This window comes from Phascolarctos cinereus, unplaced genomic scaffold (genome assembly GCF_003287225.1).
Source record: "Phascolarctos cinereus isolate Bilbo 61053 unplaced genomic scaffold, phaCin_HiC Scaffold_7;HRSCAF=346, whole genome shotgun sequence".
Classification (NCBI taxonomy): domain Eukaryota; kingdom Metazoa; phylum Chordata; class Mammalia; order Diprotodontia; family Phascolarctidae; genus Phascolarctos; species Phascolarctos cinereus.
In genome coordinates, this window is record NW_027556180.1 from 6,667,352 (window position 1) to 6,694,701 (window position 27,350).

Below are 27,350 nucleotides of genomic sequence, written 5' to 3' on the forward strand. Positions count from 1 at the left end.
TACAGGACTTGCTCAGGCTCTCATGTCCATAAGTGGCTGAGGTTGGATTTGGCCTCCAGATGAACAGTAACTGATAGAATTTATAAGTAGGTGTGGATGCTGGACAGGTCAAAGAATGGAAATGATGGCTTGTGCATCTATTACCTGGAACAGGGCATGATAGCTTCATTCCTCAGGCTTTAATGCAGGGCAGTGCTGTAGCAACTATAGAACTGGTGGGATTTGATTTCTCAGTTAGCCCTCAAGGGCACTGAGACTCAAAATATATCCCACCCCCAACCCCGCCATTCAACCAGACTGTTCAAATATTGATGTTAGCAATTGGTGGGCAGAGGCACTTGGGAAAAGGCATGTGAGAACTCCTAATGAAGAGACAGTCTTGAGGCATAAGCCTGCATGGTTGTCCCTAGCTGAAGGAGTGACCCTCTATAGAGTGGAGCAGAGCTCACATTCAGTCATACACTCATGAAATGGGAGCCAAACTGTGGACGACAATCAGGGGTAAAGTTCATGGATCAGTGGGAAGATGTCCTTCAGGAATGAGCCACTGGCTTCAGAGATGGAAAGAACCACTTGTAATCTTCTTTTTAAAGTCAATGCAATTGGTAAACAGTGTGCACTGCTGCTGACCACTAAAAGAACTACCAGGCCTATGTGTCCTCATGTCCCTTGGGAAGATTGATGGGATTTTCACATGTGTCTCCGTGGCTACATCCACACCTATGGATCTCTGAACTGTAATACTAAGATGGATCTGTGATCTCGACTCCCGTGTTCCTGGCAGGGATGTAGATGGATGCCAATCACTCCCTGCCCACTCACCCTGGAAGACTCTTGTCCAAATCCTTCTGAAAGGTCACCACAAGGGGTCGATGGAAGCCTTTCTCTTTGTCTATGTCTGGGTCCATGTCTGTGTCTGTATGTGTCTCTGTGGACATCTATATGATATGAATGATATAATTTACTTATATCTATAGAGCTCTGTATTTGAATATCTACAACCATGCCTATGTCTGTATAGTCTATATATAGGCCTACAACTGCACACATGTGTATATGCATTTATATGTAAGCATGTACATACAAACTTGATATAATTATTGGCAATGTATAACCCCAGGCAAGTCACTTACAAATATTTATATGTATGTGAACCATGCATGCATGTACACGTCCTGTGCCTTTATACAGAGGGGCACATATGTATGTTGAATACATATGCTCTATGTTTCCGTGCACTTATAGTGTAATACATATCCACAATACATGTGCATGCATAGGAATTACATGCATATACCTGTGTATTCTTATAAAAGACTTTCCCCAGGGTGACACAGTAAGTAGGTGATAGGGTCACACACCAGGTGTCCCTGACTGCAGGTCTAGCATACTGGGTACTGTTGGTCTCAGTTAGCTCTTCCCAGAACATAGCAGACCTGCAGAGGTACAAGGATGATGCCCACCTTGCGAGAAGAATGGAAGCTTTTGAAGGCAGGAAATGTTTTGTATCTATCTTGCTCTTCTCTGCAGCAGACACCCACCAGGCTGGCACAGAAGGGCTTAATCAATGACTGTCAAATGAATAAATATCTATCCTTGCAATTTTCCCTGGTTTCAGCAGTGTGAACAGCAGGTAATACAATTTCTCAGCCTGGCTAGGGTCTCACTTGCCCTCACAGACCCGTTTTATGCTTTTAGATTTCCATGGATCTTGTTCTCTTGTAAATTCTGACGCTGCCTCTTGGGCTGCTTCTGTTCAGCCTCTAGATGCTAAATCACAGACCATGCACATTTCAAATAGTTTAGCACAGCCTTGTGTTTACGATTAAGGGGTGTGTGTAGATTCCCCTCAAAGGCATCACTACTTCTTCAGCAAAAGCTTGCCAGACACAGGTCTGGGGCATGGAAATAATCTACCTTTCAGAAGTTAAACATGGACATTGCATTCTCCTCAAACATGTTATTTTAGACTCAGCAAAAAAAAGGGAGTGGTGGAAAACTTAAACAAAAGAAAGGAGTTCAAGCTATCTTTTATGCTCAAAACGTATCGAGCCCAGATCCAAGAAAGATCCACAGTGTGATTATGGTGTCCAGTGGATAGGGCGCTGGTCCTTCAGGCAGGGAGACCTGAGTCAAAACCGGGCCTTAGAAATTTGCTACTCAGATGACCTGGCCAAGTCACTTATCCCCTTCAGACTTGGTTTCCTCATCTGTAAAATAGGGATAATAATAATAATAATAATAATAATAATAATAATAATAATAATAATAATAACAAATGCTGCTCAGGGTGGTTGTGAGAATGCACTGTATAAAGATGACTAATAGAAATCATATTTCTATGGTCAGAGCTCCCATCTGTAACAGCAGAGAAAGTGGAGGAATGGATACCACATGTGTAGAGAAGCACATGGATGTAGGGGGGGTTGTTCTTTGTTTGTGCCTTGAATGGAAGCAGAACAGATATCTCTAGCCTCTTCTCCCATCCCTTTTCAAGTGAGATTTCTATCTCTGCTGGGAGGCAGGCAGGAAAAGGTTGGGACCGGAGGCCACCACTCTGCTCACTTCAGACAGGGAATGAAGCTGGAATCATAGGTGTCTGTTCACTTCAATACTATTCATCAAAGGGCTATAATCTCATTCCATCGAACTTTGGATTGTTTTGTTATCTCTGGTGGGAGGAGGTCCCAAGCTCTATATATTTAAGGCTTGAAACCTTTCCACCTAACACCAGTTCCACAATAAACCATGTATCTAAATCATAGCAAACCAAATCAGGAAAAGTACACATAGAAGAATATGTATCAGAAAATGCAGAGTGAAGGATTTCTAACATTGGGAGTGAGATAACTCAGTCTGACCAAGAGAGAGGGTACTGGATCAGGGCCAAGGGGAAATGCCCCAAAGTCTCCAGAGAAGGAGCTTGGGTTAGAGGCATGACAAAGACTACCCACTCCTCTTATATCTTCCCAGAGTCCTGTCCTTTGTCAACCTGAAGTGGGGGTGGCCGCCTCCATCTCATCTCTGAAAGCTGGAAGAATCCCATTGATGATTCCCCAAAGAATGACTGGCGGACAACTGAAGCTCTCCTTCCCCCTCTTGTAATCTCTGCCCCACCCCTTCTGTAGGACAGGGCATTCATCTGCACAAAGAAGCAGGGCATACTATACCAAAAGGCTTTGAGACTTGGGTTACAAATGTTCATAGAAATTCAATTAGTATCCTTTGCAATACTATATATCATATTTTATGCATTTTAAAATATTCTGAGAAGAGGTCGATAGGCTTCACCAAATTGCCAAAGGGATTAGGACACATACAAAAAAATGGTTAAAATTTCCTGCTCTAATTGAAACCATCCCCCTGTCAAAAGATGAAGGAAGTAAAACTTAGACAGGGATGTCTCTTAGAGATGCCCAAGTAAACACCTTCTATCATCCATACTCATACATAGAAAATCAGAACTTACTATTTGAAATTCTGTTCACATGGTATGGAATTTACAGTTCTGCTGAGATAAAATCCACAGGCTTTTCTTTGTTGTCTCACCACATAAATCTGTGACTCTGCAATGATGTCTTAAACTAGCAAACATAGAATAAATCTAGAATCTATTTCTGTCCAGGCTCCCAGCAATGAATGCCATCTCTAAATCCCGTTGATTAGAATTCTGAGGCAGCGCCTCACTCCCTGATGCCAGGCTGGCAATTGGACTGATTCCCAAACTCAAGAATCATATTCACCTTGTCCTTAAGAAGCCCTGGCAGGTCAGAGAAGGAGAAAGTGCCCACCCTTCCACAAAAGCCAGATGAAAAGCACCCTCTTCCTGCAGCCCCTCTCTCCCAATAAAGTGACACAAAGTCAGAAGAACCCAAGGCTTTCCCTAAGGGACAAATGGGAGCCAAGAGGACCCAAAGACCCTTTTTCCCTTCTTGGGCCCTCAGTTTCTTCATCTGTAAAGTGAAAGGGCAGGATAGACCCTGAGATATCTTTCTGTTCCAAATTTCTAAGAGCATTACAGAGACCTACAAATGTCTGTTCAAAAGGGGATCAAGAGGGACAGTAACTTCTCCACCTAAATCAGAAACCTGTAATTTAAGAGAGTTGTTGATAAGTTGGAGACAGTCGGGGGGGCCATCATGGTTCTTTACCTTTTTTTTTATTTCCAGTGTTTCACACAGTGCCTGACACATAATGGGCCATTAATAAATTCTTGAGTGCCTAGTTACTTGGTGAAGGACTTAGGATACATGTCATGAAGATGCCTTGCAGGAGCTGGCCATGGTTAGCCTGGAGGAGAGAAGGTTGTATGGTGGAGTATGCTGGTTGTCTTCAAGTATGTGTAGCCAGTCTCCTAATTAGTCACCTGGATTTTTAAAGACTTAGCAAAAAGTGCCACCTCCTGTGGAAACTCTCACTCCCGACCAGGGCCCTCTCTCTGAGATTCCTTTGTATTTACTCCACTTAAGTCTTGTACCCACACAGCTATTTATTTCTTGTGTTCGCCATTAGAAGGTGAGCTCCTTCAGGCCAGCTGTTTTTACCTCTCTTTATATGTGCCTAATTCATAATAGGTTATTAATAGATGTTTCTTAACAGTTTTGAAGAGCTAGCAGATGCAAAAGGTTTTCAACTTGTTTCCTTTATCCTCAGATGCCAAAAGCTCAGCTTAATGGACAGAAGTTGCAAAGAACCAGATTTCAGGGGGAAAAAAGCTTCCTAACAATTAAAACAACACCATAGGGGGATGGAAAGTCTGGGTGAGGGGAGGGGAGGAGAGTAGGTCACTCTGTCTCTACTCACTGAAGGTTTTAAAGCCAGGTATGTTGCAGTGGGGACTGCTTTCCTGTTGTTTAGACCCAGTGGCTGAGGAGATGATTCCACTTTTTTAATTCTGCCATTTCAAGATCCAGAACTCCTATTTTTATTTCCTCACTACTCAGCTGAGATTTTTAGATCTTATCCAGTTTAAATGGAAAATATTTTTAATTGATTCTAAGCAAAGTAATTCTTGTTCTAACAAGTACATTCATTATATAAAGGAAGAGCTGCTTCCCAGTGCTAACATTTTTACAAAAATGACAAGCATGATGCCTTAAGAAGGATGAGAGTGTGAGCTTACTTACTCAAGGGGGTGGGGCTTGTCAGGGATGCTTCACCTTTTTTGATGACCTGGATCCCTTCAGCAGTTAATATTCTGAAACCATGTGAAACATGATTCTCAAAGTCATGCATTTAAATACAGAGATATACATATACATACACATACATATACATATATAATTATTGTTATATGTTATATTATTGAATTATAGTATATTATTTATATAACATATAGTTTTAATGCTATTATATTATTATAATAAATATTATATATGCATATGGCACAGATTTTTGTTCCTGCTTAGCTCCCTAACATTGAGAAAAAACAAAAGAAAGAAAGAAAATTTTGTAGAAAACTGAAGCATGTACAAAAAAAAAATTAATGTGCCATTTTAAGTCTAAAACTATCTTGTTGGAAAAGAAGCATATTCTCATGTGTTCCTAAAATGTCTCTGATGAATTTACTTTATTACATCAAAGGTCCTCAACTCCCTGAGGGGGGTACTCTCTCATCAGAGCAATTCTCCCACTTATTGGTACCCTATCATCTTGGGCTATTCATCTCAAGCTTGACAATCTCTTTCAATTTACCTCAATTCAATATAGCAAGAGTTTATTAAACAGCTAACATGTGTACAGTGGACACTCTACCAGAGGCTGGGACAACCAAAACAAAAAGGAATCGTGCTCTGCCCTCTAGAAGCTGCATTCCAAACTTAAATTGGGGCAGGGCAGAATGGGATCAAGAGGCTACTGGTAAATGTTTCACAACAGCCTCTCTGAAAAAAATGTATGCAAAATACACTTTTCCATTATATTAGCCTTACTACATCTTCTTCATGTATTCTTGAAGTACAGATAATCAACAAAACAATAAATGAAGCCCTGATTTGTATTGTTTACTTGTTTCTGAGGCATAGAAGTTTGCACTGAAATTTTAGCAATTTTTCTCTCTGGAACCAATGGGCTGGTTCCAGCACAGCCCTGGTTGGAATATAATATTAACCCAGATATGGAAATTCAGAGCTTTGAATATACAACACAAAATCATTTCAGGAAGGAGAGAGGGTGAATAAGCTGAAGGATCAGTAAAGGTCTTACATCAAAGTTGGAGAGTAAGGGTGCTTTGTAGAAAGAGTGGGCTAGCTAAATGGGAGGACATTTTAGAAACAGGGCAGATGTCTTGTGCAAAAGCTTGAATGGGAAGATGGGATCGCCCAAACAGGAAATCTAGTAGGTCATGGTCTGGAAAAATTAATGCATGAAGGCCAAACCTATGAAAACAAACACTAGAAAGGTTGGTGAAAGGCTGACTGGGGGAGATGTTAAATGATAGGCTATGAATTGATATTTTATGCTAGCAGTAGAGGGAAGTCCCTAAAGACATAGTTTTTAGGGGAGAGTATTGTGGTCAGATATTTGTTTTAGTATGATCCAAATGGGCATTAGGTCATTGCCAAGACCATGGTGAATTCCAGAGGGGAGAGACTGGAGACCAGGAGAAGAAGTAGAATCAATTACAATGGCCGGGGCAATATTTGGTATGAATCTGAATTTGAGCCAGAGCTATGTGCATCTCTGAGAGGGTAAATAATGAGAGGTGGTGGAGGGATTAGATCAAATGGATTTGGCAGACATACAAATGAAGGAGAGAGGAAGAAACAACAAAGGTTAGTTTGAGGTGGGGAATCTTGATTATTGGAAGGATGGCTGTGTCTGCGGATAGAAATAGAGAACTTTGGAGGAGAGACAATTTTATTGAGAACTATAATGCACTCAATTTTGAACATACTGAGTTTAAGATGCTGATGGGACATTTCCCAATGCCATCCATTCAGGAAATATCTAATATGTCAAGTATGTTTCTATGCTTTTTTAAAATTTGATATTTAATATCCTAAATGAACATCCTCATTCAAATGTCAAAAGACAATGCCTTTTATGCCACTTCTTGAAAATAAGCAATTATTGGCCATTTGCTGCAAGTAAGCTAACTATTTGTATTCCCATTTTACCTTGGATAACGTACAATTTTTATTCTCCTGAGAGGTGGTATTTTCTGATGCACAGCACTGCTCCAAAAGACTGGAGAAGATCATAGATGTTATTATTACTTTTTGTAGGGAAGGAGAAGAAAGAGAGAGACAGAGAGACAGAGGCAGACAGAGACAGATAGGGAGAGTTTGCCCTCTAGGAAGGTATATTTTAATGAGGGCAGACAAAACTTGTAGAGGAATAGAGACCAGAGAAGGAGTTCTTAGTCTGGCGAGTCATAACTTAGTCTGCTAAGTGGTAACTGATGGTAAGTGACTACTGAGTAGTCAGGTGACACACCTTTCCAGAATGGATGATACTATTGGTTTGATTCCTGTGCTCAGAGCATGAGGTAAAAAGTTAAATTTTTGACAGGGAAGTGCTGAGTAGCATAAAGGTGACAGGATGGCCTCGGATGACAACTGTATGCTATGTGAAGGCAAAGTATGGTCTGGTATCTTGGGCCAGCCTGTTAGTTTGCAATCACTTATCCCATGTGTATGGCATATATGTCCATTCATTACCTGACTTGGAACCTAGGATGGGAGCTCCAATGGGTAGTGGATTATTTTCCCCAGGACTGGAGCCTAGATGCAAGAAGTCCAGATATAGACATTGCAATCCAGGGTAGAAAATTCCACAAATGTAAGGAAACATAGGGAAGAAATTTCTGGAAGGTGTCAAGAAGAGCTGACTGAATAACTATTTGTGGAATGTGGCAGTGAAGAAGGGTGGTGTTTTTGGGACCCTCTATTGGACTCAGTGCTCCAGTTGTATTCACTAGATAAAACGTAATAAAGAGTAATCTTCCCCATTGGATCACTCTACATAAATATATCCTGGGTGAAGAGATTCAAAAGGCTTTTCCTGGAAGAAAACATGAGTGTTTTGGGTGGACTGAAAACTGAATGCCAGTCAGTGATGTGCTATGGCAGGCTAGAAGATAATAGCAGATGGGATATGCTGAGGATGATCTTGAGGTATTCTGATCTGATTGGACTGCATGTAAAATACTCTGTCTGGGCCTGAGAGGGGAATTTTATTTATTTATCTCGTGGTGAGGCAATTGGGTTTAAGTGAGTTGCCCAGGGTCACACAGCTAGTAAATGTTTTGTGTCTGAATCTGAATTTGAACTCAAGTCCTCCTGAATCCAGGGCCAGTGCTCTATCCACTGCACCACGTAGCTGCCCCAGAGAAGGGAATTTTAAAAGGATTCTTGACTCAAACCTGAGACAGGCCAGTGGACCCAGAGGCAGATCCACAGTAAGGATAATGACTCCACTTATATACGGCTCTAAATCTTACAGCTTGCCTTTTGCCAGAAGAACCTTGCCAGGTCAATGGTGTAACCATCATCGGAGCCATTTTACAGATCAAGGGACCTTGGCCTGGAGAGCTGAAGGTCCTTGTCCAGGGTCACCCAGGTACTGAGTAGTGGAGCAGCACCTCAGGACTTCAAGACCAGTGCTCATTTCAAAGTGCCGCAGGCACCTGCAGTTCTAGTCGTGGAGAGCAACTCCATTACTTGGGAACTTCAAACAGAGCCAGCACCTGTTGTAGACGAGACTTGCTATATGGGGAAAAAGGAGCCTGGAAGTTCCTTCTGACTAGGATTCCAGAGGGACTGAAGAGCAGAGAAGCTCTTCTCACCATTGCTTCAAATGACCCACTTCATAGAACCTCAAATTGTGGCCTTGGACCTTGTACCAGGAGTTGTTGGCAGTTTGCTATTATTGGAAAGGTCCTTTCTAGCATCCTGTCCATGGGCTATGATAGGGAGGAAGGGTCCCGTATGGGAGGCCAGCGAGCAGCCCTCCAGTGGTTTCGGTGCTCTAGTCTGGCCTCAATAGACACAATGAGTTGTCTATTCTTGCCTTACTATCCTCTCAAATGCAGTAGAAATGCTTTCATTGCTTTCCACTCTCTCCTTGAATCTCAGGTCTCAGAGATTCATCACAGCAGGAATCAGCAGGCAACAGAATTCTTCCCATTCCTAAAAATGTCACTAAAAGCACATCATTTTGCATTCTTCTCATTCTACATTAAGGCAATCTTTGATTTGTGCTGTTTGGGTTTTATAACTCTTCCTCTTCAGTACCAAATGAACACATAGTAAAAGTACGAGGATCTCTTCATTGTTATGATAGCCTTGGTCAGCAAGGTTAGATTCAGAAGCAATGCCTGCTGGACAAGGGGGGCTTTGCTTTATCATCTTTAGAAAGACACTGGTGCCTCTAGAGGCAGAAGACATTGTCACAAAATAAAGAGTTCCTTACCCTTTGTGCTATAGCTCAGTAAAGTGTTTTTCCTGTTTTTCTTTTATTTTTTTTTAGTAATAGTGTTTTTCAGACAACTTCTCTTGGGGGCACAATGAGGCACTGTGACAAATTTTGTGGCAGAAATTTGGAGGCAACTCTTCTCTCAGTTTCTTTTCTTCCTTCTTATTATTGAACAAATTTGACGTGCAGTTCATACTTCAACTTAGGGTTGGTAGAAGTGAAAATAACAACAACAAAAACTACTTTCTAACAAAGAAAGCTATCCCCAAATAAACGTGCCACCTTGAGAGCTGGGAGATCCTCCCTCATCAGAGGTCTTGAAGGCTGCAAAAATAATTGTCACGTGTGTTTTCTCTGAGATTTTTCCTTCCATGCTTTAATGGGTCTATTGGACTAGCTGGCTTCAGAGTTCCTTTTCCACTTTTGGAAAAAAATCTGTGATACTGAATGAACCGACATGATTTTATCAAGTGTAAGACACATACATTGAATTTATTTGCTTATTTCTGACAGGATTCCTAGACTGGTAGATTAGGTGAATGTCATAAACATGGGCTAACTGGATTTCAGAAATGCATTTGACAAAGACTCTTATACCATCACATCCTTGTGGCCAAAAAGGAAGTGGGTAGCCCAGATGATGGTACAGTTAGATGGGATTCAGACGTAGTTGAATGACCCATTCCAAATGTATTAATGTCACCTGGGAGGGGGATCGCTAGTGAAAAGACCCAAGAATGTATCCTTGGCCCTTGAATGTTCAATAATTTTATCTTTACTAGAGAGAATATGACCATAACTGGCAAGGCCCTGACATTCGCTTTTTACACAAAGCTTGGAAGAATGCCTAACAACCTTGATGACATAGTAAAGATACAAAATGATGTTGACAGGAGATAACAAAGATGAATATTTCACCATTTATGCACATAATTTAGGTTGACATTTATAATAACATTATTAGATTAGGAGATATTATTTTCCTCTTTTCATATATGAGAAAACTAAGAGAAAAGTATAAGAGAAAACTAATGCTAACATCAAGTTGATAACTTCAAAAGATGCATGCTTTCTTCAGTATAGGCCTTCCCCCAATGACACAGATCATGACCATTCACCAAGCTTCTGGAAGTAGTCAATCTGAGCTGTGATGGCCTAGAACTTAGTCATATTTGATCAATAGTTGATAAATATTTATTAATTGCTATGTACCAAGGACCATGTTCAGTGCTTCAGATACAAATAAGAAAAACAGAGAGGCCATGCCCTCAAGGATACCAGGAGATACTGCCAAGGGGGCATGATCTGGCATGGGGCAGAGCAGCAAATGAAAGAAGAAGACAGCCAGAAAATCCAGAGCCCTCTAGAAAGTGTGGCTTTGGGAGGGGCTTATTGTGCTATCCTCCAGCCCTCTGATCAGAGGGGAGAGCACGACTGACCAAATTTCTGCAGATCACACAAGCACTATTCATTTTTCTTTTCTTTTCCTTTCTTTTTTTCTTTCTTTCTTTTATAGAATGTTAAAAAATAAGTATGCTTCAATCCTTATTCAGACACAATTAGTTCTTTCTCTGCGGATGGATAGCATTTTTCATTATGAGACTTTCAGAGTTGTCTTGAATCACTGCATTCCTGAGAATACCTAAGTCATCCATAGCTGATCATCTTACAATGTTGCTTTTGCTTTGTACACAGTATGTTTCACTTTGTATCATCCAATGCAAGTGTTCTTTTATTTTTTTAATTTGTTATTTTCTTTTTAGTTTTCATCCTTCACTTCCATAAGCTTTTGAGTTTTAATTTTTCTCTCTCTCTTCCACCTTCCCCTCCTTCCTCCTTAAGAAGGTATGCAATCTGATATAGGCTCTACCTATACATTCATATTGATCACATTTGCACATTAGTCACTTTGTAAAGAAGAATTAGAGCCAATAGGAAGAATCAAAAGAAAGAACAAACAAAAGAGAGAGGGGGGGAGAGAGAGAGAGAGAGAGAGAGAGAGAGAGAGAGAGAGAGAGAGAGAGAGACAGACAGAGAGAGAGAGACAGAGTGAGAGAGAGAGAGAGAGAGAGAGAGAGAGAGAGAGAGAGAGAGAGAGAGAGACAGAGACAGAGAGAGACAGAGAGAGAGAGAGAAAGCAAATAGTATATTTCAATATGTTCTTTTTCTGGATGTGGATAGCATTTTCCTTCATGAGTCTTTTGGAGTTGTCTTAGAACCTTGCATTGCTAAAAACAGCCAAGTCTATGAAAATTAGTCATTGAATCATGTGGCTGTTTACTATGTACAATGTTCTTCTGGTTTTGCTCACTTCACTCAGAATCATTTCATGTAAGTCTTGACACATTTTTGTGAAGTCCACCAGCTCATCATTTCTTGTGGAACAACAGTATTCCATTACATTCATATACCACAACTTGTTCAGTGATGTCCCAGTTTACTGAAATCTCTTTAATTTCCAATTCTTTTTTTTACAATTAATTTATTTTCTAATTTTCGACATTCACATCCATAAGACTTTGAGTTTTTAATTTTCTCCTTAACCCTCTTCTCCCTACCCACCAAGACAGTGTGTGATCTGATATATGCTATACTTATACATTCAAAATAAGAATATTTTCCCATTGGTCATGATGTAAAGAAGAATTAGAACTGATGGAAGGAACCATACAATAAAGCAATAAAACAAAACAAGAAAAGAAAAGCAGAGCAAATAGTAAGGTTCCATTTGCATCCAGACCCCAATGTTTTTTCTCTGGATGTGCTTAGCATTTTCCATCATGAGTCTTTTGGAGTTGTCTTAGATATTTTCATTGCTGAGAAGAGCTAAATCTATGAAGGTCAGTCATTGCACAATGTAGCTTTTACTGGGTACAATGTGCTGGTTCTCCTCACTTCACTCTGCATCAGTTCGTACAAGTCTTTCCAGGCTTTTTTTTTTTCCTGAAATCTTCCTGCCCATTATTTCCTGTAGCACAATAGTATTGTATTACATTCATATATCACAACTTGTTTAGCCAGTTCCCAATTGATAGACATTTCCTCAATGTCTAATTTTTTGCCAACACAAAAACATCTGCTATAAATATTTTTGTATATGTGGGTCCTTTTTTCCATTTTTGTGCTCTCTTTGGTATATAGAACTAGATATAGTATTGCTGGGTCAAAGGGTATGCATAATTTTATAGCCCTTTAGGAATTGTTATAAATTGTTCTCCAGAATGGTTGGAGCAGTTCACAACTCCACCAACAATGTATTAGTGTTCCAATTTTCCCACATCAACATTTATCATTTTCCTGTTTTGTCATGTTGGCCAATCTGAATGGTGTGATGTGTTGCCTCAGAGTTGTTTTGATTAGCATTTCTCTAATCAATAGTGATTTAAAGCATTTTTTCATATGGCTATACATAGCTTTATTTTTTTTTTCATGAGAAAGCTGCCTGTTCATATCCTTTGGCCACTTGTCAATTGGTGAATGATTTGTATTCTTATAAATTTGACTCAGTTATTTATACATTTTAGAAATGAGGCCTTTATCGGAGACACTGGTTGTAAAACTTGCTTCTTAGCTTTCTTCTTCCTTTCTAATTTTGGTTGAAAAATTGTGCAAAAACTTTTCAATTTAATGTACTCAAACTATATATTTTGCATTCCAAAATATTCTCTATATCTTGTTTGGTCATAAATTCTTCCATTCTCCATAAATCTGACAGGTAAACTATTTCTTGCTCTTCTAGTTTGCTTATAGTAGCAGCCTTTATATCTAAATCATGTATCTGGTTGTTTTTCCTGATTTCTTTTCTCTCCCTAGCACATTTGGAGAATGGACAACTTTAAGGTATAATTTAGAAGGAAATTTTGGCTATGAGGCATTTCATGTCTTAGAGATAGGTACTATTAATTCATATGGCACTCTCGAGTTTCTGGCATCCTCACTTGCAGGGAAGATGTGAGTTTCTTTCTCATTGTCTTTTGTGGGCCACCATTGAGGCAGGGTACTTGTGATGGGGGTGCTAGTAGAATAGAAAGCATAAGGTCAGAGCTCTATTTAAATGCTGCTGCTGCTACTGCTGCTGCTGTATTAGCAGTTTCTATGTGATACCCTCTCGTGGAATGGAAACTCTGTGTGGGCAGGGATGGATTCGATTTTCTCTCTGTATCCCTAAGGCCAAGTGCAATGGAAAATTCTTAATGAATATATGATGGATTGAAATAAAATCAAAGTTTCTTCCCTTCCCTGGGCTTCAATTTCCTTTTTTGTAAAATGAAGAATTGTTTGGGATGCTTAGCAAGATTCTGTCAGTAATATTCTTTGGTGGGATGACACCTTTTATTTTTTCTTGCTGCAACCTCAATTTCGATTGAGTGACTTAAAAATCATTTATTAAGTGCACGCTCCATACCAAACACTGTGCTAATTTCAGGGGATATAAATTTTTAAAGTTGAAAAAGTCCTTCCTTTATGAGAATTTATAGCGTAATAGTTAGATACTTGTGGTGGCCAGGGAGGGATGTCTTTGTTTGGCAAAACTAAGGGAGAATAAATATAGCCAGAAAATAATTGATCGATGGCTTTGTTCCAGCAACAATGGCTATATTGATTTAGTTACAGTTCCTGAGCTGGAAAGGGGAAAGGGAGGTGAGAATGTTCGCAAGATATCAGGACAAATGGCTAGAAGATGGCATTGGAGGAGATAGAAATGTGCGGCCCAAATAGAGACAGCATAAATGAGTAGGCTGTGTGATGACTTCAACAACTGAAAACAAAAAGGCAGTCTTTCAGGTGGGAGTCACAAAGCTGACAGCCATAGATCTTTTAGGACAGGGTCTCTGGAGAATTCATCATCTACAGTACTTCTTAAACTGTGGGTCGTGACCCCATGTGGAGTTGAGAAAATTTTGGCTACAGTAAAAGCTTTCTGAACATGAGAGGACCAAAAGTTATTAAGGATCGAACTTGTGATGAATCTGAGACTTTTCTGGCAGCACTTGCCTATGTTCATTGTACAACTTCGCTGGAGCCTTGTTTCTGAACACAAAGCATGTGCATTTTGCACTGTGCATGCCCTCAAGCCATGCAACCCCAAGGAATGCTGCCTAAATGGAAAAGGGGTCTCGAGTGGAAAAAGTTTAAGAAGCCCTGATCTAGAGTGAGTGACAAGAAAAAGAGCAACCATGTCTGTTGGTCCAGACCAATATGTCGAACTCAGATAGAAACTGGGGCAATTTATCTGTAGAAAATGATCCCTGCCAGCTTCATATTGACTTAGTTTTGAAATGTCATGTTATTTTTGTTTGGATTTTTATTTATTTTGTTAAATGTTTTCTGATTTAATTTTAGTTCAGTTTAGGCTGCACTCAGGAGTTTTGAGGGCTGCCTGTTTGAAACCTTTGGTCCATAAAGTGCAACAATTGGAAAGATATGTGGCAAGAACATGGATGAAGAGAACTATGAAGAACAGTTGTGGATGGCTAGATATAGTGGGTCATGTGATACATTATTCAATCAGGAAAACCAGGAACCCAAGGCACAGGTGTCTGGACATCCATGTGAAGCATGGTTTGGGCTGGCTAACTATGCAATACTTTCTGCAAGCCTTCTCCCCAAATGTTTTTCCCTCATCTTTCTACATAGTGTTCCATTGGCTGCCTCTTTGTGTCTAATCCATTATCCATTCATGAAATTCCTTTAAAGCATTTGCTCAAAGTATACGTGCTTAATTGATTGATCATTTTAGGTATTTTCATCATTCCTACCTATTCCTACTTGATAAAAGCAATGGTGCCTTAGAGAGATTTGTTGTTTTTCCAAGAGGTTGGCCATTTTTTCTTGATCTTTGGGTAGCATCTTCTCCAATAATTTGGTCAATATGAGTTGTTTGTATCTTATCACCTTTGAGATTTACTTGGGACTATTGTTTAGACAGCTCTTGGTCATGAAACTATTATGTCAGGTCAAATCAGTGGTTAGAGGAGAACTCCTGGATTGAGCTGGACATAGTTTCTGGAACATTATGAGAGGCTGGCAAGAATGGAGTTCCTGATGATGTCAGAGCACTTATTAGAATCTGAACACGTCTATTCACTTAATGAATGTCAATATAAATATCTGTCAGGGATGTTAAGGGTTTTGTTGTTGTTTTGTTTTATGGATTGTACTATACACAGCAAATCTTGTCACTTACATCTTGAGAATTCTGCAACAATAGAATTTAGGATATGTTATGTTCCATTTACTGTAGCCAAAGGCATGTTGGTTAGTTTCTCTGACAAAGCTGGGGTAGAGGAACATAAGTTGGTCTCACCACTTCACTGACAATAAGGTGAAGAAGAATAATGTTACAGAACAACACAACAGTGAACTTTAGTAGCCAACTTGCCTGTACATACTTAGGCTTCCCATATAGAAATTGAATGACAGTGTCCCCTCTCCCTTAACCACAGTCAATTGTCAGAACTGATAGGCCTCACCTCACTGCTTAGGTTGAATGAGTGATTTTGTCACTAAACATTCAGTTGGTAGGAATTCATTTCTAACGTGAATATATTTTTAAAATGTGTGAGTAGCCTGGAAGTAAAGCGAAAGAAATGATTGCTGATTGACTGGTCAAACATTCTCGATTCAATGAGTTTACCTGTCAGTTAAGATATGCTTTCTTTCAGCTACGTTATTGCAATCAAGATTATAGGATGCAGAGTCTGACTTCCTCCCAACTATGAAATTGTTAGTTTTTTTTTTCTGATTCTCTACCTCTGTTCTGAGTCTTTTGCAGCAAGTAGGGAAATTCAATTCTAGAAGCATTTTTTAATTTAATATTTTATTTTTCCTAATTTCATGTAAAAAAATAACATTCATTTTAAAAAAATTTGATTTCTAAAATCTCCCCCTCCACCTCCCACATTCTCATTGAGAAGGTAAGCAATTTGATATAGCTTATTTCTTTATTTGTTATATTGTGAAAAAGATCTCAAATGGAAAATAAAAATAAATAAAGCAAAAAAACCCTATGCTTCAGTCTGTGTTCAGACACCATCAGTTCTTTCTTTGAAGGTGAAGGGAACTGTTCGTCATAAGTCTTTAAGAAATGTCTTGGATCATCATATTTTTGAGAATAACTAAGTCCTTTCACAGTTCATCACCATACTATGTGGCTGTTACTGTATATAATGTTCCCCTGGTTCTGCTCATTTCACTTTGCATCTGTTCATGTAAATCTTTCCAGATTTTCTGAATGCGTCCTACTCATCATTTCTTATAGCAAATAGTATTCCACCAAAATTGTGTGCAACAACTTGTTCGGCTCTTCCCCAATGGATGGACATCCCCTCACTTTCCAATTCTTTGCCACCACTAAAAGAGCTGCAATAAATACTTTTATACAAATAGGTCCTTTCCAATTTTTTTTTAAATTTCTTTCAGATACAGACCTATTGGTAGTATTGTTTAGTCAAGGAATGTATAGTTTTATATTCCTTAGAGCATCGTTCAAGTTGCTCTATGGAATGATTAAATCAGTTCACAACTCCACCAACAGTGCATTAGCATCTCAGTTTTCCCACATCCCCTACGACATTTGTCATTTTCCTTTTCTGTCATATTAGTCCATCTGATGGATGTGGGGTAGTGCCTCAGAATTATTTTAATTTGTATTTCTCTAATCAATAGTGATTTAGAGCATTTTTATATAACTAAATAGCTTTGGTTACTTCATCTGAAAACTGCCTGTTCATAATCTTTGACCATTCATCAATTGAGGAATGCCTTTTATTTCTATACATTTATCTCAGTTCTCTATAAATTTGAGAAATGAGATCTTTATCAGAGAAGCATGCTGTAATGTTTTCACAGTTATGATTACAAAGTATTTCTCTCCTACCTATTATCTCTGTGTTTATTCTTCTCTCTCTCTCTCTCTCTCTCTCTCTCTCTCTCTCTCTCTCTCTCTCTCTCTCTCTCTCCTCTCACTCTGTCCTTTCTCAAAAAAAGTTTTTCTTTTCATTTTTACCTCCCTGAACGCATCCTCCCTTCTATCAATAGCTCCCTTTCTCTCATCTCTTTCCCCTTTTACTTTCCTGGAGTGTAAGATCACTGTACATACCCAACTGAGTGTGTTCGTTAGTCCTTCTTTCAGTAAATTCCACTGACAGTGAGGTTCATGTGCTCCAGCTCACCTCCCACACCTTCCTCTCCATTGTAAAAGCTCTTTTGCACCTCTTTTATGTCAGATTATTTACCCCATTCCACTTCTCCTTTACCCCTTCTCCGAGTGCATTCCTCCTTCTCATCATTTAATTTTATTTTTATAGATAAGCATTTCATTATATTCAACTCCTATCCATGCTTTCTGCCTATGTATACTCCTTCTAACTGCCCTAATAATGAGAAAAAAATAGTAATTACAAGTATTTTTCCATGTAAGAATATAGTTTAAATTTCTTGAATGCCTTATGATTGCTCTTTCCTGCTTACGTGTATATGCTTCCCTTGAGTCTTGTATTTGAAAGTCAGATTTTCTATTCACCTCTGGTCTTTTCATCAGGAGTGCTTGAGAGTCCTCTATTTCATTGAATATCCATCTCCCCCACACACCCCCGAAGGATTATACCCAGTTTTACTGGGTAGTTGATTCTTGATTGTAATCCTAGCTCTTTTGCCCTCTGGAATATTGTATTCCAAGACTTCTAATCCTTTGTGTAGAAACTGCTAAATCTTGTGTTATCCTGACTGTGACTGTGATATTTGTGTCGTTTTTTTTTTTTCCTAACTAGTTGCAGTGTTTTCTCCTTGATCTGGGATCTCTGGAATTTGGCTATAATATTCCTCAGAGTTTTCATTTTGCGATATCTTTTGGGAGGTAACCAGTGGATTCTTTCAATTTCTATTTTACTCTCTGGTTCTAGAATATCAGGGCAGTTTTTCTTGGGTATTTCTTGAAAGATGTCTTCTTTTTTACTTATTTGTTTTCTGTTTTTTCATTCATTTTTTGTTTGTTTGTTTATTGTGGCTTTCAGGTAGTTCAATAATTCTTAAATTCTTCCTGGATCTATTTCCAGGTGAGTTGTTTTTCCAATGAGATATTTCACATTTTCTCCTATTTTTTTCTCAGTATTTTGAGTTTGTTTTACTGTTTCTTGATGTCTCATGAAGTCATTAGCTACCACCAGTCCAATTATGATTTTTAAGGATTTTTTTTTTCTTCAGTTAACTTTTGTACCTCCTTTTCTGTTTGGTCAATTCTATTTTTTAAGAAGTTCTTTTCTTCAATGGATTTTTGTACATTCTTTTACATTTGGCCATTTCTGCTTTTTATAACATTTTTCCTTTTATTGAATTTGTGTGCCTCTTTTACCATTTAGCCTATTTTGTTTTTTAAGGTGTTATTTTCTTTAATTTTTATGCTTCCTTTACCAAGCTGTTGACTTTTTCACAATTTTCTTGCATTGCTCTCATTTCTCTTCTCATTTTTTCCCTGTACCTCACTTTATTGATTTTTAAAATCCTTTTTGAGCTTTTCCATGGCCCGATACCAATTCATATTTTTCTTTGAGACTTTGGATATAATAGTTTTGACTTTGTTTTTTCTTTTGAGTTTGTGTTTTGATCTTTTCTTGTCACCATAATAACTTTCTATAGTCAGGATCTTTTTCTGCTGTTTGCTCATTCTTCAAGTATTGATTTTTCACTCTATGCTAAAGTGAAGCTCAGCTTTTGAGTGGAGGAGGCAGTGTCCCAAGCTTCAGGTGTTTTGTGTAGCTGTTTTCTGAGATAATTCTGGAGGCTTATAAGTTTTCTCATTCTTCCAAGATGCTGTGTTCTAGAGAAGAGGTTCCAAAACTTGTTTGGCCTACTGTTCTTCTAAAAAAATACTCAGCACTCCTCTGGAAATCTACTTCCTTTAACCCTTTAACATTTTTTTAAAAGTTGCATCATATCAAAAATATAAAATACGTTTTTAAGTGATACATCTTAAATTTAATAATTTATTGTAAATTTATGAATTTCCTGCACTGAAAGTTTTATGATGTAGTTGTAAACAAGTCATTATATGCACATATTCTGGCCGAGGCATGCTGGACTTCCTGACAATGTGTGACATGCTCACCTGCCAAAACTTGCTCGTGAAGACCTATTGGTGGACTTGACCCCTGATCCATTATAACTTGCATTTTATGTGTTTATTTGGAAAATAATATAATCAGTACAACATTAACTCTGTTACACAACAAATGAAATATGTACAAATGTTTGTGTTTTTTTCAAAATTTTCTTATCTTCTTTTCTTTCCTTATGCTTCCACCAGCCCCTTATTTTTATTCAATGCTCCCTGATTGCACCTGAGGATCCTATTGCCCACCTGGATCATTCCAGCACACCCCACAGAGGGCAGTATAGCTCACTTTGGGAACCTCTGATGGGGAGAGGTGTGTTTGCTACTCTGCTGGTCTGTGCTTTTGTCTCTGAGTGACCACAAGCACCCTGTTCTGCCCTGGAACTATGACGGGCTTCAGCTTTTCTGTGGCTGCAAGCTCTGCTTTGCTACTGTTCTCTTTGACCTGGGACTGAGACACAGGACTGTGATCCACATATGGGCAACACAACAGAGACCTACCCCTGATGCCAGCAAAAGGACACTTGTAAATCTCCTTCTGATCAGTTGTCTGACCCCTCTATCATCTGAGGGCTTAGAGGTCTGGCAACTAGCACTCCTGTCATTGATTCAGTAGACCACATGATTTACTAGTGGTTTGTTGGGCACAAAGACTGGCCTGTGCCACTCTCACCCTGGTGCAACTGACCTTTTTTCCTGAACTTCCAAGTTGTCCTGAGCTGAAAAATTGTTTCACTCCATTCTTCTGTGGACTCTGCCACTCCAGAATTTGTTTTGAGGAGTAATTTAAAGTTGTTTGGAGGGGTTTGGGGGAAAGCTCAGGTGATTCCTTGTCTTTTCTTTGTCATCTGGGCTCCACTCCCCATCTCTGCAATCCCCACCCCTGATCAACAAGCATTTATGAACCTCTTTCTGGATAAATGCTGCATACTAAAGACAAGGAATATGAAAATTAAAAAAAAAGAAACAAAGCTTTCCATTCTCAATGAATGTAATATTACTAGGAGGCAGATTTCCTTCAGAAGGAATGTATGACATTTGCCAGTTTTCCCATTCCACTTTTAGAAATCTGAAGTCCCATCTAGAATAGCATCCTATCCGCAAACCCATAGATTAATAGTCACCAACAGGTAAGGTGGACCTGTTTGAGTGGTGCAGGGAATAGGATGGGAAGGCTAAAGGACCAATATTTTTTTAAGAAAAAAAGAAGCAGATGAAACAGTGCATTTCTCATGGGATAGAGAGTATGGTCCTGCAGCTGTGGAAGGAAGACCAAGTGAATGGCCCCCTTCTCTGTAGTACTGAGGCGGGCTAATGGGTGAATAGAAGAAAGCATTCTCCAGGGGAGAAATGAAATCACATTCCATATGCCAGCCTATTTACCACCCCAGATCACCTTTGCTCACAACTATACGTCTGTCTGTCTACAGATTGTGCCTGTAAACAGGTCAAGTTACTGCCTATTTTATCTTTGCCCTGCTGGGAGACAGTGCCTCGACTCAGCAACTCCTCTGTTATTAGCCCCCTTTTCATACCACCCCCTTAAGCACAATACAAAAGGCAGTTTTTAAATGAACCTTTTGTTCATAGAGGAAGAAACCAACATATAGGATTCTTAATCAACAAGGAAAGGTGTGGCAAGCGTGTCACTGTACTGAAAATCTAGTATGTTAATCACTAAACAGGCATTATAAATATTGGGAGAGAGGGAGGTGGTTCATGAGCCAATGATTTTTTTCCCCTCTCCCCACTAATGATACCACAAAATTTGGTAGGTAATCTAGAGATGAGATGTTGATGAATTACAAGATGTGTCTATACCCCTGTTACTCCCTTACTTAGTCTTGGGAGTTCTCACTTCTGGAATCATGGTAGATAGCTCACTACTTGATTACTGAATATTAGCCTTGCTCCAGGTGGCTGGAGTGGTCTCAGTTATGAGACACAGTCTAGGGGGCAGAAGCCTTGTGGAGAATGACTCCTGTACTTGTGCTAGAAGGCAGACAAGGGATTGTGTTCTATCTTCCATCTCCCACCATTGGACAAAGTATTTTGTAGCAAATGTCTCTAATTGGATGAGACACCAAATTAAGTAGCAGGAGAAAGATAATCCTGGGCAGCAAATGGATTGAAGGAACACAATGTTTAGAAGAAGGGAAAATAAATAGGCTTGAATTCCAGAAGGAGCAAACTCTGGAAATAGATAGTGGAACTACAAAGAGGAGCTAAGCCCAAGGAAACCAATAGAGTGATCTTCCCAAAAGAGATGCTGTGGTACCTGTAGAGTAGCAGCATGATGACACCAGAAAAAAAGAAAGGACATCAAGGCCGGGAGGTAACACAATTAAGCTGCCTTGGCCGTGTGTGTTTCCTACATGTGAGCCTCAGTTCCAGCATACTCCATTTGGGCCCCCTCTTCCCTCTTATGCTCTGGGTATTTGTGGGAGAGTAACACTCACTATTTCTGGGCAGGAGAGGATGTCTGTTAGTTACTTTTTTTTTCTATGTCACCTTCAGTAGACGTCCTTGCTTTAGGGTAAATATTTCTACTGTCTGACCATTACAGAGTACAAGTGTACGTTACAAGTACACTAATGGGGGCTTCTGAGCTCTAGTTTCCAGAGTGCAGACTTGTACAGAGTGTCTTTGGGCCTGTGGGTAGTTAAGCCACCAGAAGATCCAAGGAAGAGGTTAAATAAATGTCCCTCTACAGGTGCCAGGGTTATCATGTATAAAGGCAGTACATTATATCACCTTAGAGGTCCTTTCCAGTTCTAAATTCATAATTTTATAAATGGATTTTAAATACTTTGCGTGTGTTGCTGTCCACTGGCATCACATCCTACATCCACTATTCTTATTCTAGACTTGGCTTTCATCATCATTGGTCCCAAACCATTAAATTTTAAGACTATGCTACCCACTATCCTTCTATGCTAATCCATCCTTGGGCAAGCACTTGACCCAGATTAACCCCCAAACAACTACAACAACAACTACTTTGGTTATGGATTATATAAATGTTAGCTACTGTTAGTAGAGCATTATTTAGAGATTTAAGGAATAAAATGCTGTCTGAAGTCCCTTTCATCTCAAAATCTGTATCCCTACACTAATCATGACTAACACATATTGACAGAGTGTGTCACATTTATTCCCATTTCATATTTAATAAAATGGAGGCTTAAAGAGGGTAAATGACGTTTCCAGGGTCACATACCTATCACATGTCTAAGGCAGGATTTGAACTCAGACCACAGTTCTTCATGACTCAGAGTTTCTCACTCTAACCATGCACAAACTGGAAACATCTTATGTTATTTTTTCAAAGTTATTGAATTCCTCTCACTTCTCCCTTCCCAATGAAATTGTTTAAAAAAAAAAGTATTTTTTACTCCTTTAATCAGGATTCCTTATAAAGAACAGCAAAGCAGTTTACTTATCCCCTTCCAATTTTTCCTTCTCCTGGAATGATGCGCTTTTCTCTTTTACCAATTACATTAAATCAAACATGTTCTCTTATTATCCTACACTCCATTGCTAAAGTACAGGAATGGTATCTTCAAGACATACTTGGATTCCATTCATTTTCCTCCCTTGGTACTATGTTTTGCTTGAAATTCATTTCCCATGTATCAAAGGAATCTAATTGTGAACCCTAAAGGCTGAGGAACTGAGAATTGTACTTGGAAAATTCTTCCTGTTATCTCAATATTGGGGTCCCCCTATGTTTCTGGAGCTAATCAGCCTCCCCAGTAGTGGAAACAGATGCTTGTTAGTGACTTCCTGAGGACTGGGCCTCAAGATGATGTGCTCACCCTGTAAATTAGAAGCAAACATCTCAATCACCACTCTGGTTACTTAAAGCTTGAGCTTGCTTCTTCTGAACTGGACAGGGACACCTCTCCCCCCCTCTTCCCCCTCCCTTTTTCTATCCTTTCACTTCATTGCCCTTCAGTCTGGGCAGACCTGGAGAAACCATCTTGAGAAACTGTGGAAAGATGCTCCTCCTTGGTTTGTTTCTATGCTGTGTATGTATGTATCTTCTTCAGAAATTGAATTAGCTTCTATGCCTGCATGCATGAATGAATGAATGAATGAATGAATGAACAAATGAATGACAGACTCAGAATTTATTAAGCCAAGCTTAGTGCTAAGGTCTGGAGATACAAAGGCAAAGTCCCTGTCCTCAAAGAACTTGCCTTCTCATGAAGGAAGAGCAATTACCAAGAGGAGTGGTGGCCAGAGAAGGGAACTTTGGCCAGAATGTTTGGCGATGGAGTGCGACAAAGAGGCAGCACACTGAAGGAAAAGAGGGTTGATTGGCTCTTGGATGGGAGTAGTGGGGAAGGGCACTGGGAAGGCTACGCTCCTATGGGCCAGCTCAGGGTATGGGGTGACCGGAGTAGATTTTGCCCAGAGAACCCGAGGGACGAACAATAGATTTAGTGCTGTGGACCACGGAAAAGAAAAGGCAAGTACTTTCCCTCTCTTTTCAGGCCTGAACATTGGCTGCTCAGGGAGGACACCAGGGGATGCTTGTTCAGACAAAGGTCGGGTTACAAGTGTCAGCTTCTCCTTACCACCTTAACATAAATATAGAATCTTTAAAATGCATACAAAGTATAAACATGTTTGTGCCAGTCACTCCTACTAAAGTCGGTGACTTGGAACTTGTGACTTCCACTGTCCGGCCTCAGTTTCCTTTTCTTTCGCGGAGGGGATGGAATTAACGCCTGGCAAGATCCCTCCCAGATCTAAACCTGAGGAACCTACAGGCTGCAGGGACCGACAGCAGGAGTTGCAGCTGATCGGAGCGGCTCAGCCTTCTCTGCGGGGTTACCTCAGTCAGCTTGCCCACTCCCCGGCAGGGCTGGCGCCTTCTCCACTTTCCCCGCTGCTCTCTTTCCCGAGGCCTCGCGCCGCTTTCGCCTATCAGCTCGGGCCCGAGTCTTTCCAGCTGTGTTCCTCGGACAACCGCGGCGGCAGCGCCGCTTTTCTAAACTTTGTGGACACAGAACAGACAGCTCGGGCGCAGTGCGCTCTGTCTGGGGTATTCCTGCTCCGCTCCGCTGGTGGCACCCAGCGCTGCGCGCCGACGCCAGGGGCACCGTTACGGCTCAGCTAGGCCGACTGGCCAGGGTGCCCATTTTGAAGTAGCTATGTGCAACCTTGGTTCGGCTGCTGTGCACCCCGAGTCCCGCTTCTGGCCTCAGACTTGGCTCTAGTCCTGCGCCTCGGGCCGCTCCCTTCCCCGTCTGTGAGCGGGCTACGGTGACCTTAGAGCAGCCTGCTGCCAGTCTGTACCCTCGCGTCACAAGTTTGACAGCTTCGCACCAAATCAGATTGCAGCGTTTCCAGAAAGCCCCGAGGCGTCACTGGGAGCTCTTGGGGATTAGAACTCGCCTCCCCAGGCTCGCCCCCTCCCTGCCATTTAAAACTCCTCTGTGGTGCGGGACTGGGGAAAGTGCGCTCCCTGCTGCGGCTTCTGTGGCCCCAGCCTGCAAGATGGTAAGTGGGGACCGAGAAGGCAGGAGCCTTCGCCTTGGGGCTGGGCAAGAAACTGGAGCTGGAGATTTAAGGCTGGTTCCAGCGGGGAAGCCAGCTCTCTCAGGCACCTGCGACTCCAAACAGGTTACTCGCTCCCCTTCCTCATTTCCCCACCTGGATCTATCTGGCTTTCCCAACCTTTCTCTGAGGCTTGCCCGGCCCTCCCGCGCTCGGACCCAGGGCTTCATTCCCGGTCCCAGGATTTCTTTGCAGACTTACAGTCTCTCCTCACTTCTCTCACCTCCCCACCTTTACTCTGCTTTGATTTGCAGCTATTTGGAGCTTTTCTTGTTGCTTCTAGGTATTGGTTGTATAACGGAGAAGCCCTTACTGAGCCCAGGGAGTGGGCTTTTTGCAGAAAAAAAAAGTACTTGATAAATTTGGCTCAAATTTTTGGGTCTGTGGCATCCGAGCTGGGTTGGCTTCAAAACGGGACCTTTTTCAACTAGTTACAGAGAAAATGAACAAGGCATGACTTTTCTTAACTCCCTGCCTCTCCCTCCCCGCTTTACCCCTTTGGTTGTATTTTGCCTAAGAAAATTCTAATGTAGTAACGACTGGAACATCTTTCCTATTCCTAACGCTACTGAAAAAGGGGACTTCTGGAAGATTAAACATTTACCAATACAAAGAAAATGAGTTACTGACCCCTTAATCCAGACAGGCTGTGTGCCTGGTAGCCTTGTTTTTCCTTGCTGTGAATGACTCTACCTGCTGGAGTGGGGCGGGATGGGGAAGAGAGATTCCTTAGATTAGCTGCTCGAAGCATTGCGTGATGGCTATGCTGGAGAACTGAGACACGGGAATGAGAGGGATTAGGACCTTATCTGTTTCTCTTTTACATCCAAATTGAATTGCGGATTTGCGATAGAGTCAAGACTGGGATTTAGGAGTAATCATTCATATGCAGCTGAGGGAACTCACTACACAAGCTGAAACACTTCAATTACTTCATTGTTTTACCTACAACATGTATGCATGAATGCTTGCATCGACTGAAAGGTGCAAAGTCAGCAACTTCCAGCGGAAGCCAACTAGTCCTTGAGTATGTTACAGTATTCCTGGATTGGACAAGTTGGACATGAGCGGTTTGCAGGAAAACAAGAAGAAAATATCTTTTTTTTTTTTAATATCCTTAGGGTTTTTTTTTTTGGTGGGGAGGAGCTTCTATCTCAGGTTAGTCAAGACAGGTTTAATTTCTTGGGGTCACTCATCCTATTGTGGGATCCTCCGACCAAATCAACAAGGAAGACAAGACTGCTGTCTTACTAGTTTGGCCCTTGCCCCACTTTGTCCTTAATCACATAGAGTGATGTCTGAGCAATGGGGAGAAATAGATCTCAGACTTTGTGTCTGCTTAGAGAAGCAAAACTATATATTTCTTTTTTTTCCTTTTTTTTTTGTTTGGTTTGGAGTGGTGTCATAGAACAGCTTCAGCAGGTACAGGTCAGGTTCTCTGTTGTTTTCCTTTGTTTTTTTGATCAGCATTCAGTGAACATTTTAGGAACACCAAAAGTTTGGAATACTACGTAGAGCTTCTGCCTTATGTTACTTTCTTATCTGGCCATTAAAGAAAAAGAAATAGACTAGAAAGGAGGAATAGGGACTGACTGGGGTGCTCTAGTGGTCCAAAAGGATTGGGTGTTTGGTTTTGCTTCCTGGTCAAAGCAAGAAGTAAAAAAATTATATTAAGTGTACTTTGACCACTCACAAATGAAGCCCAGGCCAACGTCTCGTACCTTCACTGTGCCTTTTAAGTGTATCTAATGTCTCTTTCCTCCTCCCACCTTTTCTGTTCTCCTTGGCCTCATCCCACATCCCTGAACCCCACCCCTTGTGTTGTGTTTTACAGAGCACCAGTCTCCCATGCCAAGATCAGCACTTTGCAGGGGGCCAGGACTATAATTGCCCCCATTCCACCTCAACGTCAGCATCCAGTGTTGACGTTTCCAGGGAAACTTGGGTCTCCTTTTGGGCTGCTGGTCTCCTGGACAACAGAGAGCAGCAACAAGAACCCGGGCCACAGGGTAAGTCTTGCTCCTCTGCTTTCCCCAGCACTGCTCCGGGAGCTTTCCGGCACCCAGCCACCCCAGTTACACCCAACTCGGAAAGCACAGGGAGGGAGTTCTGGCTGGACAGGAGAGGGGACGGCTAGCTCATTGTCAAAGCAGCCCAAATCATCATGTATCCAAGAATAAAGGGACCTGCTGGTTTTTCTTTCGCAAAGAGGGAACCTAGGGAGGTCACCTTCTTGCGCAACAACATTTATCTG

The 27,350-nt window shown here is 40.7% G+C and overlaps 1 protein-coding gene across 1 annotated transcript in view; it reads left to right on the forward strand.

Moving 5' to 3' along the window:
- GMNC (geminin coiled-coil domain containing) overlaps positions 1–27,350 on the forward strand; it is a 126,521-nt gene that overhangs the window by 88,384 nt on the left and 10,787 nt on the right. Inside the window, exon 3 of the mRNA XM_078147473.1 lies at positions 26,931–27,105. Coding sequence (XP_078003599.1) covers positions 26,931–27,105 — 175 coding nt within the window. The remainder of the gene's footprint in view (positions 1–26,930; positions 27,106–27,350) is intronic.